General features: G+C 41.0%; 1 protein-coding gene across 3 annotated transcripts in view; it reads left to right on the top strand.

The window, feature by feature from the left end:
* TTLL5 (tubulin tyrosine ligase like 5) overlaps positions 1-13,498 on the top strand; it is a 129,790-nt gene extending 116,292 nt beyond the window's left edge. For all 3 annotated transcript variants that reach the window (XM_014941808.1, XM_014941807.1, XM_014941809.1), the window contains one exon: positions 6,589-13,498. In XM_014941808.1, the coding sequence (XP_014797294.1) occupies positions 6,589-6,739 (151 nt within the window). In that variant the 3' untranslated portion in view covers positions 6,740-13,498. The remainder of the gene's footprint in view (positions 1-6,588) is intronic.
* The last annotated feature ends 200 nt before the right edge of the window (positions 13,499-13,698 follow it).

Here is a 13,698-nt window from a genome sequence, read left to right as displayed (position 1 = left end):
CCCTCAGCATTACACTGATTCGTGCTTCTTGGAATTTAACTATTCAGTTAGTATTAGCGAAAGAGGGTGATTGTGAACTAAGAAATCAATTCCCTTTTCCAGGTCTTCTTCAGAATATAGCTTGCAGCTAATCTAAGTAAAATGGTGGGTTGTTCAGTTCCAGGTTGTCTTTATGAGGCCGTGTTTAATATGGCAAGTTCAGATGATGAAGGAAGGAACCTACAGATTTGTCTATTTTTTTTTTTAAATTGTATATATTAACAATATAAGGTATATGGAGACATTTTGCCATATTTTGCTGTTTTATTTTCTATTCCTCTCTAGTGACATTAAGTGAATAATGCATGAATTCTTTTTCTCCAAAAAAAATGAAGTTCTAGGTAAAAAAGATGTCATTTTGCCACTAGAATTTTGCTTTTGAACCACTGGCAAGAAACGTCAGGGAAGTTCTGTAGCTATGTAGAAGACCTCATAGTTAGAAATTTATTATAATTATTATTCTTCCTTTTTGAAAACACTACCACAAAGCAGGTTTTAAGAAGAATAGAGTATGAAGGGCACTTCATGAAAATACAACAACATTGTCCCAGGCAGTCTCTCAGTGCAGTTGTGGAGTGGATGCACAGGTGATGACCTGAGCTGATTTGATTTGGTTTGGTTTGGTTTGTAACAGTAACAGCGACTATGAGTGAAATCTGTCTTTTGTCTTTGTGCTTCTTTCTTTTGTTTGCTGCCAACTCCTTCAGAGTTCGTGAAATTTTTATTTTAAAAGCTTCAGAAGACAGAATGCCTCTGTGGTTCTGTTGTGCTATGGCAAAAATATAATGAGCTAATAACCTATATAATTACAAACAAATACGAATCATGATTAAAACTGGACAAGACTACTGCCTGGCTCCAGACTTGAGAGGACTTTCACCCTTTCATACTCAGACTGATTAACAGTGATGCAGTTTTATTGTGCTAATGTTTCTATACCAGTGTCCACATGGCTTTTCCACTATGTGTGCTGGGAGAAGAAAAAAATCATTAGAGTTACTGATTAGGGGAGGTAAAAGTTAGTAATATGCCGTCTGAGTTTGACAGCAGTGAAGACTGCTAATTCAAACAAAGTCTCAGATGTCCACCTGGTTTGGTGGAAGTTAGGGAGGAAACTTCTTGAGCTAGATGGTATAGACTTGGTTTTATTCCCTGTGATTCCCAGGTCTGTATCTGAGCTTAGTTGAAGGATGCTGTACAGTTGTCTGTTTACTTTAGACATTGACCTGCCCCCACTATCTGCATGAATGCCAAGTCCTGGAGGTATGCAACCCCTTGAAATAAAGTGCATCATCATCTGTAAGGGCTTAAAACTGTATCCTGAACTGCCAAGAGACTAGCTGAAGAATATGGGGATTAATAAACTGCTTTGGATCTAATTCGTGCAGAAGGCAGGCTGCTGTTCTTAGTTTTCTAGTGATTTCCTTCTTTAGGCTAAGGTGGAGAGCAGTGTCTGAATGCCATCCAAATAAGATGAATGTGCAAGCAGTGTGGTCCGGTACAGAGCAATGAATGTGGCCTGCTTGCAAACTAGTGATAGTAAGGAGCACTTTTGCTCTTACCCTTCTCTGTATCTACCATGCTCCAGATTTTTTTCATTTTACAGGAAATCTACAGGTAGACCGTGTATTTCTAAAGTATATCCAACATTATTGAATGTACCTTTATAAGAACGTCATGTGTGTCTTGTTCTGAGACCTGAAATTAATGTTGGATGTGCTAAGCTGTGACTGGCTGTTGTCTACCCTCTGTTTGAATTATCAGTATTCCTGAAATGCAGCCTCTTTATACAAGCTTAAAAAAAGAAAAACCGAGATTCTTTTAGCAGGTATGCAAAAGTACAAGCTTCAAAATTATCCTGGACCAGCAAAAGGAAAAAAGAAAAAAAAAGGGGGGGGGGGCAATTAACAGGTAGTTAAACAAGAGGCATACAACCACTTTGTATTGTTTGCCAGATCTAAACAAAGAAAATGCCTGGGATTTGGAGATTCTTTTGTCAGCCAGTGTCTCTCAACTCTCTTGGTGTGCAAAGGGTAGGGGTGGGATAGGATATGTACTGTTGCCACCGTGCACGGCCTGTGTCAGAGTCCCAGCCATTTGCTGCAGAGGGTGGAATTCCCAGCTGCCCAGCCTTGTCCAGGCTTCCTCAGCTTCTGCCAGGCTTCCCTGCAGCCTCGGAAGGCAGTCGATTGTTGAACACTAATGTATTTATTTTTATGTTGTTACCACATTCCCAAGAGGAACCTTGGCTATGATTTCAGCTGGTCTCACCACACTGTCCAAATCCTTCATCAGGAGCAGCTGGGAAAAGAAATCACTCAGGTTTCTGCACAGCACATTGCTGGTACGCCTCCTCCCTCACCCTAATCCTGTTAATTCCAGTCTTCATTTGCCACCCTCCTGATTCTCTCTTGTTGCTGTGACTGACTGCACAAGTGGTCTTGACTTTGAAAGGTGACCTTCAAATGGGCACCTCAAGTAACCTCTACCTCAGACTACGTTGGCTACGTAGGTGCAAGATATCTTATGACATAAGAGAGCAGCTTTTGATGTCATCTCATTACTTATCCTAGTCCAGGAATGGAGTAATGATGAGCTTTTCCTCATAAATCCTTCCAGGACCACCTGTCTGGCTGAGAAGGTCTGGATGGGCCACTGGAAGGGAATAGCAGTGTGATATCCAACAGCTTGCATCAAATTTTTCCAGTGCAGCCTCTCACCCTGCATAAGGCCTTTGTCAACAGCAGTAATAACATTCAGTCAGCATCTCTCTCTTCATAGTGCCATCTCCATGAAGAGAAAGGGTTATTGAGAAATGGAACCAGCCTGTTTTATCATATTTTGGAAATCAGGAGCTTGAGGTGAATGCTACTATTGTGCCTCCCTTTTTCAGAGGGCAAAGAATCAGTTAAAATGGAGGATATTTGGTTTCACATTTGTTCTTAGAATTATCTTCATAAAACCATTGTTCTTTCACACATGACAAAAACATGCATCTCTCTCTCCCCCCTGCTGACTTGCAGATTCATAAAGAGGGCAAACAGGAAGGGGGAAAAGATAATTTCTCTCCCTGCTACAGTTGTTGCATCTGTCCTGGGTCAGATTATGACAGACAAGCCTGTAGTAGCAGAGGGACCAGAAGGTAAAGAAAGACCTTCTCCTTACCCCGTTCCTTGGTACTCTTTGAAGGAGCAGGGAACCTTATGACTGGCAATGAGCAAATATTGGTATGTCTAACCAGTACCTTTATAATAGATATAAATTATCAACAGGGCATGACTGTGTTCGAGTATATGCAGTTATCAGAAGATGGTGAATAAGTTTCATTAAATCCCAGCAGAATGTAAACCTCTGCTGAAAGCAGCATTCCAGGCCCTTCTCAGATGATGTTAAGAAGGTGATGTCCAAGTCTAGGTCTCAGCTAGAACTGTTCACTTTTAATGATCAGAAATAACATCTGTTCCTTAACTTGTGAGAGCAGCCTGTCTCTCACACCTTCAGTCAACCTTCTGCCTTTCTTTTATGAAAAGAAGGAGCTTTTTCCTGTTACTACTGGTCTCATGCCACTGAAAGGACATTTCAATTCTCAGGACCACTGGGAAAGCAGGAGAAAAATGAAAGGGCAGTCTCTAGAAATCAGCTTCGCTGTTTAAGAACTCGAACCCAGCTTGAATTCTAGGAGCCTTCACTTCTGACAGACTCAAAGAAAACTCCAAAGCAGGATAAGTAATGACTTCAGGCAGTTGGCATTTTTGCCTGCCTGGAGGCTGAGGGTTGCTTGTTCTCGGTAGTTAGATGATGGCGAGCTGCCTGTATTTCCTTGTGGTGTTGGAAATGTCCTTCAAGATCAGGTGTGCGAAGACTGGGGAGAGTTTATATAATATCTTGGCTACTTCTGTCTCACATCTGGCCCTTTGGCATTAAGCGACCTATAGAGAGGATGACTCTGCCTATCCAAATTGGATTTTGTTTTAATCTGGCATTATTTTATTGAGACTAAAAATAGAAGCCAAAAATGTGTGTGAATAGGGTAAAAGGAGTGTCAGAAGTTATGAAATGAAGTGTGGGGAAGAGCCAGAGAAGAGAGAGCCACAACAAACTGGGGAGTAGGGAGCTGAATAAGAGAAATCAGAAAGAAGGCGGTCAAGTACAGAAGGGCATTAGCAGTTAGGGAGAGGAGCCCTCCCCGTGTCTTCTCTAACATGGGAAGCGGGATGGCTCATGTTGGCTTCCACTGCTATTTCTCCACTTGTTAGTGAGGTTGCTCTATTCGTGCAGGGAGACCATTCAAATGCAATTGTGTGTGCTGATTGTGTCACGCACCCCTACCCCCTCTAATTAAATCTTCATGACTTGGGACTGCTGCTTTCCCTTGCCTGCCCAGTCCAGCAAGCCAACTTGAAATCGTGCCCAAAAGATGGGGGAGGGAAGGCTCGCCTTCTGTTGTCAGCTGTCCTGGCTTGCTAGTGTCAGTTACCCATGGATATAAATAAACCCCATTTATTTATTGCCTTTCTTAGTTGCACTATATATTATCAAGAGAATGCTGGGCGTCACTCTAGGATTAGAAATTCCCTCTACTCTGGGATAAAAAAATCTGAATTTCTAGGATTATCAGAGCTTTCCAGGGAGAAAGGAAGTTCCTGTTTTCAGCACTAAGTTCAGGATGCTTCGACATGATTCTTAATTCTGCCACAAGCTTGCTGTGGGTATGATGAAACAGCCCAAACTAGCTCTTAGAAAATGTTAGTGTGGCTCCCTCACTCACCCAGCACTGTCACCTCGCCTAGTGCTCTTCTCTGACTCATTCCTGCAGTTTGGAAGCAGAATAGATTAGGTGCTGATGTCTGACCAAAGCTGTGTAAGTCAGTGCTGGGAAAGTCTATATAGCACTGAAATTCAGTGTGCAGGTATCCCATAAATGACTTGACACAACTCTTGTGATTTCCTTGTGACTCAGAATCATATCCATAAAATGAAAGTCACACACTGTAACTGTTTTAAGTACAAAAGTGTTAAAGTTTTTGATGTGCGGTCATGGGTGACATAATCATATGTAAACATGTGGACAGACATACAGGCAGATACTTTAACACCTCCTGGCAGGCAAAGAATAAAGGAGATTCATTCTGTTGTATGTGGTGATACGCTGCAATTACTCTTGTCATGAGGGAAAATCAACCCTTAATGCTGGCTGCTGTCAGGAATGAGGTTTTTTCCTGTCCCCCCTGCTCAACCAGAACCTCAACCTGTTCAACGCAGAAGGAGGTGGAATGCTCACCACTAGCTTTGAGATGATAAAACTTAATAGAATTACATACATTAATGTTTATGAAATTATTAAATTGACCATGAGCTGCACTAACGGTATGAACCTACATATGTACTTGTAGACATAGGAACGCCCCTCTCTGTTTACTCCTCAAGGTAGCCATAAAGAGGAACTCACTCAAAGTGATTTTAATTCAGTTAGTAAGAAAAGACAAACCGTACCATGCATTTCTGTAGGAAAGGGAAGGCTCAAAAGTCTCTTCAAAACAGGAAGATGAGGTTGAAGTTGGCTGCCTGTCTCATGTGCCTTTGTTTCCTTAGTTTCAGTATATTGCCAAGGGGTAAGTTTCTGGACTGGTATCCTATCTTAATACACGTGGTTGACAGTTTGGTTCCTAATTCAGGTTCCAAACTTTCTGTGCAGTGACATAGCTGGCAATCCTGCTTTCTAAGCGTCTTTCCAGATCCTCTGTGCTGTGCGATGTTTGGCTCTATGTTGGGCTTTCAAGGAGAGTGTATTTTTTTTAAATATAGCAATATTTTTAATAAACAGCTCTCAACAAATGTCACTTACATTTAGGAGCAAGCTGATATGCTAAATACACAGGACAAGCCTTACCTACTAGATTAGCTGTAAAATGCAAACTGTCCAAAATAAACTTGGTGCATTTTTAAGTGTTTTGGATTTTTCTTTTTAAAGGACTGTTTAAGGATTTTTAAGTAAGAGAAGTGAAGATGACTTTGACCTTTTCCCATAACATGCCTAGCTAGGAAAATGTTGCGGTATGTAGAATTAAAATCTATAAGAATGGGAATTTTTTTTTTTTCCTTATCCCCATTTTGTTTCTTTTGAAGATCAACCTTTTCTCACCCCCATCTCTCCTGCACCACAGTCCTCAACATCTTTTGGAGTGGGGAAGTAGACTCTCATGCAAGCAAATGAGTAAAAGACACAAAGAAAGAGACAAAGCATACTGATAGGGGAGAAGGCTTTAGAGCTACTGGAGGAGCATGTGAAAAGATGAGTCAGGGGTGAAGAGTGGAGAAGGTATTCTGGGGCTTAAGAGGAATGCCAAGAGTACTTTTTCACACAGTAGCTTATTAAGTTAGGTTTTGTCATGCTGATCTGTGATCTCATCTGTTACTGTAGAGAGAGGTTGTGTGACAGGGAAGTCCAGATGTGTGGTGATAGCTGAGATCTGCAGAGCAGCCCAGCAGTTTTTCCCACAAAACAGTCCCTTGTGATTACTCAAAATCTTTGCTTTGTGCTTTTTCCAGCCTCTGCTCACAGAGAAGGACAAACAGCGAACCACCAGGTGAGGAATCCAGGGTGTTGCTTCAAACGTGGGGCAAAGGAAAAAGCAGCAGTGACTTCATACCACCACACTCCCATAACAACCTGGAAAGAGCAAGGAGGAGGCCCCGGTGAGAGGACAACCCACTGAGGAGAGTACTTGAACATCCATGGAAGCTGGTGATGCACCTTCAAGCTGAGGTGAATTATTCCCTCTGAGAGCTTCTGCTTCTGAATCCTGGAGGCCCTTCCTCTCGCCTCTTCCTGATCACTAACCATGAGATCTTTCTATAAGACAGAGATCCTCCAGCTGTCTGTATTGTTCTTCCTAAGGTCCAGGTTTGAACATAAAATCTCATATGCTCAGCCATTTCAGTCTGTCCTAGTCTGGTATCAGCCAAGATTCTCTGCTGTCATCACATGGCAACCATCAGCAGAGAAAAATATTAGAACATATGACTGGATACATCCATGTTGGTTGCCGTCTTGAATTTTGGCACAGAGCCATAGAAAGGATTGGTTTGAATAAAGTAATTTCATTTGTCTGTTTTGGTTATAATTTCATTATTAATTCACATGCCCAAAATATTTTCTGTCATTATATTGGGTAGGATTTTAAATCTGTCTTTGTTTCACTGTCTGTGTGGCTTATTTTTATATTTTGATTTCTGTTTGTTTAGGCTTCATAAACTTTTTAAATTGGCTGATGTTTTCAGACCCAAGCTTGAACCCTAAGGCCCAGGTGGCTCCTATCAATTGCAATAGTGGCTTGGTGAAGCACTCCAGCTAAAATTTGCCTAATGCTATGAAAATTAATTTGCTTGTGTTAGAAAACAACGTCAGCAGCTGGAAAAAGTATTGGAGAGAAGATCCACCCATCCTTAAAATGAACAGGAAGCAGCTTCAGCTCTGGCTCTTTGTTAGTGCCAGGTTAAAGAAAAATTCAGTATTCTGCAACTTCTGCCTTGTCAAACAGCAAGTGGTATGACTGTGATTCTCAAAGGGACAAAATTGTTTTTATCAGAGCCCTCAGAGATTGGATTCTAACAGCCTGTTTCATCTGTTTTCTTATTCCACAGCTCCCCTGTCATTTCTAGCCTGTATAATCATTGTTAAGAGATCATTCTCGTGTGTTGGCAAGTAGATAATGATCAACCCAAATGTCTGACAGAAGAAACAATGTCAGAGGGGGAAAGTGTTTTCTCTTGAAATGATTGTGTTCATGTTCAGTCTTGGATTGTGCATATTTTCTGTCATTCAAGACCAGATAAATTGTAAGAAGATGAAATAATTATGTTCATACCCCATTAGTTTCACTATCACTTGCTCCAGGCATGAATTCATAGGACAGAACACGCATTTTTCTATTTCTGTTCCAGTCATGCATATGACAGAGACATTGAATGCGTTCATTTGTCCAAAATGCAGTTTGCTGATGTAGGTGTTCTCTTTCTTACTTCATTGGCTTATCTTTCATTTTCTAGACAGTCATGATTCTGTTCACTTTCTCTGCATTTTTCAGCTGTGTTCCTCAAGAATCTCCACAACATTTATCTGCTGCCTGTGCTGCCATCACGTATCATAGTGACCAAGAGATTTGTAAAATCTTGTGAAGTTACTTTCAAATCATGTCCCTTCTATCTGTAATCACTGAATTCCACCCATGGATCTCTGAGACAGATGTTTCTACTGGTGCATCAAGTTGTCAGCTCATTACTAGTGAAAATTTAGTTGCAGAAGTTACTTCAAACTTCTGCACATTCTCAGCAGCTGTGGGCTTCAAGACCTTGGGTCTGTCTTACAGCCTACTCTGCTACATGTGGTATTGGCTATAGCCGCCAGCTCTGCTCCTGAACTGTTGGAGGGGCTATTTCCCTATAATGTTTAGCTTCAGTAAATAATAGATGCCATTCCTTGCTTCCTCCCAGGGAAGCTGAGTTATCCTTGTTCCTCTGGGTTTCACGTGCAGGATCGAGTAGCTATAGGATATACATCCTTGTGGAACCATTATCTCTGGTTTTGTTCTCTAGTTTCTTGATTCAGGTTGTCACAGCCAGCACTGAAAACTATATAGAGGTCTGGAGGATGGAGATCTAAATGCGCGGTTAGCCTAAGAAGGCTGATTGTCTTCAGAGGATCTTTGGCAGAAACAGCATTCTTACTTGTCTGGCAAATTACCAACTACTGCTAGCTTGTTATGAACATAGGTTAATTGTTTTGTAAGCTTTGCCAGCCCCCCACCCACTCATTTTGGGATGATTTGTACTCGGTTATAGCCAGCATGTTTTCTGAACTTTGCAAGGCTTGTTAGATGTAGCCAACACCGCATGTGTAACAGTCATGACTTAGTAGCAGTATATCAGACATCTTGTCTCTGAAATATTCAGAGAAATGCACATTGCAGTCTAAGGCTCTCATTTCAAAGGGATGAATTTTGTCAGCTTCAGCAGCAGTGAAGTCTTGCATCCTTTGTCCCTGGAAAATTTTTATTCTGCCTCCAACAAATAAAATAAACCAAACACCAGGGATATCAAGACTGGGCCTTTTACCTCAAGTGAAACACCTAGACCTTGAACTCCTGTTCAGCCTCAGGATGTGTCAGGGCAGCCAGAGCATCAAAGGAAATAGCAGTATTCCTTTGCCTTGGGCACCTGCTGATCCCAGTTCTGAGCACAAATGCTGTTACCTTGAGAGCGTGTGCAGTACAGAATCAGGAACAAATCCTAGGATTCTAGCCTCATACTTTTTTCCATCTCCATGTACTTCTCAGCCTGGAGTCCGAGTGTGTCTTTGTGCATGGTGGATACTATGTACTGTATGTACGTATTTTGTCTCTTTGCAGCTCTGTTACTCCATGTCTGTCCCTTTCCAAAAACCTCTCAGAGAGTGCTTCAGTTAAGAGATTCAATGGGGAGACGTGGAACTGTTTCCCACACATCTTGGAGAGAAGGCATTTTACAGGAAGTGTTTTCTAGTACAAGGGAAGAAAGGAGAATAGGAAACCATTTTGGATTTATACTTGCATATGAGGGGAGTACAATTCTACACATGCTCCTTAAGTGGCAATTAGTTTGTCTGGTTTTATGACATTTAATTCCCTGTATTCATCAACGAGTTTCATTGAAAGAGCCTTTGTTTACTGTGAGAGAAGAAAATTACCAATAGAAAGCCCTGACAATCATTCAACGTCTGCTTCAGTGGTGAGATTGGATAATGTAACCAAGGGGTCTTCCTCTTCTACTCTGTGATGTTTGCATCACTTCTAAGTTAAGGAGCCTGTTCCAATGACAGAGAATCAAGCGTGTTAGTTTTGAAAGGAGTAAGGTGTCTATTGGAGTCCTAGAGGCTGCAGCAATGCAGAGTTCATACAAGCATTCTGTGCTGAGCATAACACAACATAAAAATCAAGGGAGGGATATTCGATTCTCTCCTCTCAAGAAGCAGCTGACTTGTACTCCATACATGAATTATTAAATTCACCTTTACATGATTCATCTTGGCCTTTTAAACAGTCTCACAAGCCACGTGAGTGGGAGATCGTGTTGTCACACTAGATAGACCACTTAGTCGCCAATGACACACATTGAAATTTCCATTCTCAAGACTAGATATGCTTGTGGACATTTATGGTTTGTTGAAAACATTCCTCATTATGATGCCTGGAAGGTGGACATACATGTCTCTGATACTGGTTCCACACTGCGGCAGGAGGTTTGGTATCAAGGTAGTTGTTTGTTGGTAAGAATCTCAATGCTGTGCCTCTTCTTCATACCAGAATATGGATAGTCTCCATGTGCATGGAGTTGAATGGCTGGCAGTGCTGGACCATTCCTCTTCTTCACCTGTAAAGGAGATCATTGACTTATAGATGAGATTGGATCCTCAGCGTGCATTCTTTCAGGCCTGTACCTTGTACTAATACAACGTTTCCTGTTATTTTGGATTATTTGCTGGAAACAAAAGTAGTCTGGCTCCTGAGATTTTTGTTAAGGTTTACTTGATCAAACTTTCAAGGACTTTTTTCTTCAGTCAGTCCTACATTTGCTGCTCATAATAATCCTGGGCTCACTGTTTGAATCTGGGTGGTTATTTGCTGGTGTTTAAATAGTTGGATATTTTTGGTTGCAGTAAGTAACTGCCTGATTGATCCTTTTCTTAATATTACCTTTTTGGACATGTTATTCCTGTGGATCTATCATTAGTTTCTTCCAAAAGAAGCTTCTGAGCTTTACTTAAACCTGGGACTTGACCTCCTTTTCTTCTGTTTTGAACCTCCTGTTTCTAGAGCTAAGACATCATTGTTTACGCCAAACGTCAGGAGGACCTTATTTTATCTTTATAGAATCAGATCAGTCAAACAGTCCTTGACAGTGGTTACAGCAAGAGCACAAAACAATCACAGTTCTCTTCAGACAGAAAGTGGTTATTTGGAAAAGGTGTGGGCGTGGAGGTTCATAAGGGTGAAAAGGGAGTAATTGTTCCCAGTCTAGCCTGCTAAAAGAAGTAGGAGCATCAAGTGAAGCTAAAAGATACCAGGTTCAAAGGGGAGAAAAAAGGGGGCACGCGTGCGGTTATTGTTCACAGTATGTAATTCACCTATGGAACTCCTTGTCACAAGATGTTATGGATACAAAAAAGTGTATGTGGTTTGAAAAGAAAAGTAGACAAACCTATGGAAGAGTAATTTATTAGGGCATATTAAATACTAGAACTAAAAACAAGCAGGAAGTTTCGAAGACTTTTAAGGGGCTATTCTGGAGAAGTATCACAATGGGCTTTTCCAATTTTTAGCTTGGCTGTCAGGCTTGTGCTGTTGACCACTGTCAGAGATGAGAGGTGGGTTAGATGATCTTCTAGTCTGACTTTGTATGGATATTTTATTTTGATGGTTACGGTATAGCCTACTTGAAAAGCCAAGGCAAAGTTGCCTTCCATGACAGCAGCATGTTCCATCAGAATTCACTCTGTGGTGTTGGTTTCTCTAAGAAAAGCCTCCATTGCTGACATCTGCCCAATTGTCATAAGCAGCTTGCATACACCTTCACCTGGGTGGGCACTATATATTGCAGAGGCTTTCAGAATGATGAAGCTGTTACAAGAGCATACAGAGCACCAAGATCCACCTCTATACAGTTGTGATTTGGGGGGAAAGTAGGTTGCTCTATGGAATTCATCTGTAATATGATGTTTGCAAATGGTTAATCACTTAAATATAAGTGAAAAGAAAATTACCACTAACCAAAGCTCTTATGTTATCTTATTCATACATGTTTCACTTCTCACCATCTTTGTCTTCCAAAGTGCTTGAGTGCAGAGCACCTTCAGGGTGAATGTGCACAGCCACAGCACATCTTCAAGAACTACAGTACCTGGTAACGGCTTTCTTCCCACTTTAGAACCCTATTGTCCTTTTCCAAAGAGTCAGATTAAGTTTCCCTGGTGCCTTAGAGATGAGTAGTTAGGAAATGCAAGCTGATCTTCTCCAAAATTGTTGGATTCTGAGTTTTTGCAACAGCGTCTCCATGTAGTTTTGACACAGAGGACAAACTCCACTGAAGTACAGGTGACGAACAGGACACCAGGTCTGCCCTGAGGAGTCTGCTCTGTCTGTTACCTTACCAAAAAAAAGGATTTTGCTGGCCCTCATTGAAAAAGAGTTTTTACTGCTGTTTCCTCTTTAGAGGAAAGAATCACAGATCATTGTGGAGACACTGGTGTAAAGCCTTTGCCAGTGAATCATAGTGGTTCCCGAGGGAAAAGAGTGCACTTAACAGGGCCTCTTCTCTACAAGTCCATGCCTACAGCACACACAATAAGCTTGAGAAATCTTGAAAAGAACTTTGAAAAGGAGTGGCTTCTTTATCCAACCTATCAGACAAAAAAAAATTGAATTGGCCTTAAAAAAACAAATTTGATGCAAATGTTAAGAATTTGGGGGCTTTAAAAGTGTATCTTTTATTACCAGAATTCTTATTGCTTGTTTGGGGCAGGTGGAAGAAGTGCTGTTATCGCTGAAAGCAATTTCAGCATTGTGTTTGGCCTTTGGCCTATTGGTGTTCTGGGATGTGCAACAGAAGATAACCCCAGAACATTAGTTTAAATTGGTGTCCCTGCAAGAGTATTTTAGAAAATCTCGTTTCACCATGGTTATAGCAACAGTAAATATCGTTATTCCCCCAGACTAAAAGGAGACAAGTTACTGTACTCAGTCTAGTTATGTTCAGAAGTCATAAAATCTCCTCAAAAAATGTTTTGGGGTTAATGATCTGTTCCCTGCATCTTGAGCACTACTATGTCAAAAGTCAGGAAGGGATCTTTGAAAAGTTCCTCTACTGCCAGGTCCAAATGTTTCACTGCCATCACTCCCTCATTCTAATTGTTTTTTTCTGTTTTCCTGAGATTGGGGAAGAAAAATGACAAGGAATTTTTCATGACTGTTTCCATTAATTACTGTATAGGATTCATCTCATGTTTTTCAAGTGGTTTTGCCTTATTTATATGGCCTTCTGAAAAGGTCATGCTGTGTCAGATATATTTAATACATCTAGGATCTCTGTGCCGTTTTTCAAGGTGTGCAGATGGACAGCTGTCAATCTACTGGGAGAGAAAATGGAGTTGTAGGCATCCCATTAGTGCCACTAGTTACAGTACTTCTGCTTCCAGTTGCATGATGCTTTCCACCGTTCAAATTGAGGTTGTCTTCCCTCCTGAAAGTGTGTTTTCTCCACCATTTCTAACTCCAGAAATTCAATGTGGAATATATTTTGTGTATGATATCAGCTAGGATTTTTTTTTCTTATCCACAGACCTACAAAACTCGTGTTTCCATACGTCTACTGAAAATTTCTCATGAAAAATATATAAGAATAAAGATTGGTGGCTCTTCCTGCCAAATTGTGGCTCTGCAAGTTTCTTAGGTCTTTTGTGTGATGGCTTGGCTTAGGGCAGGTGAGATTGATGAAAGACGATTTAAAATGTGTAGTCAGCACGTTGTAACTGCTGCCACACTATATTTCCCTGAGATTTTATTGCTGCTTTCTTTATTTTGTTTCCCTTCATTGTTTGTTCTGCTGTTTGTTTCCAGTTCTTCAGAT

This window comes from Calidris pugnax, unplaced genomic scaffold (assembly GCF_001431845.1).
Source record: "Calidris pugnax isolate Ruff unplaced genomic scaffold, ASM143184v1 scaffold56, whole genome shotgun sequence".
NCBI lineage: Eukaryota > Metazoa > Chordata > Aves > Charadriiformes > Scolopacidae > Calidris > Calidris pugnax.
Note: the sequence above shows the minus strand (reverse complement) of the source record. Positions and strands in the feature narration are given on the sequence as shown.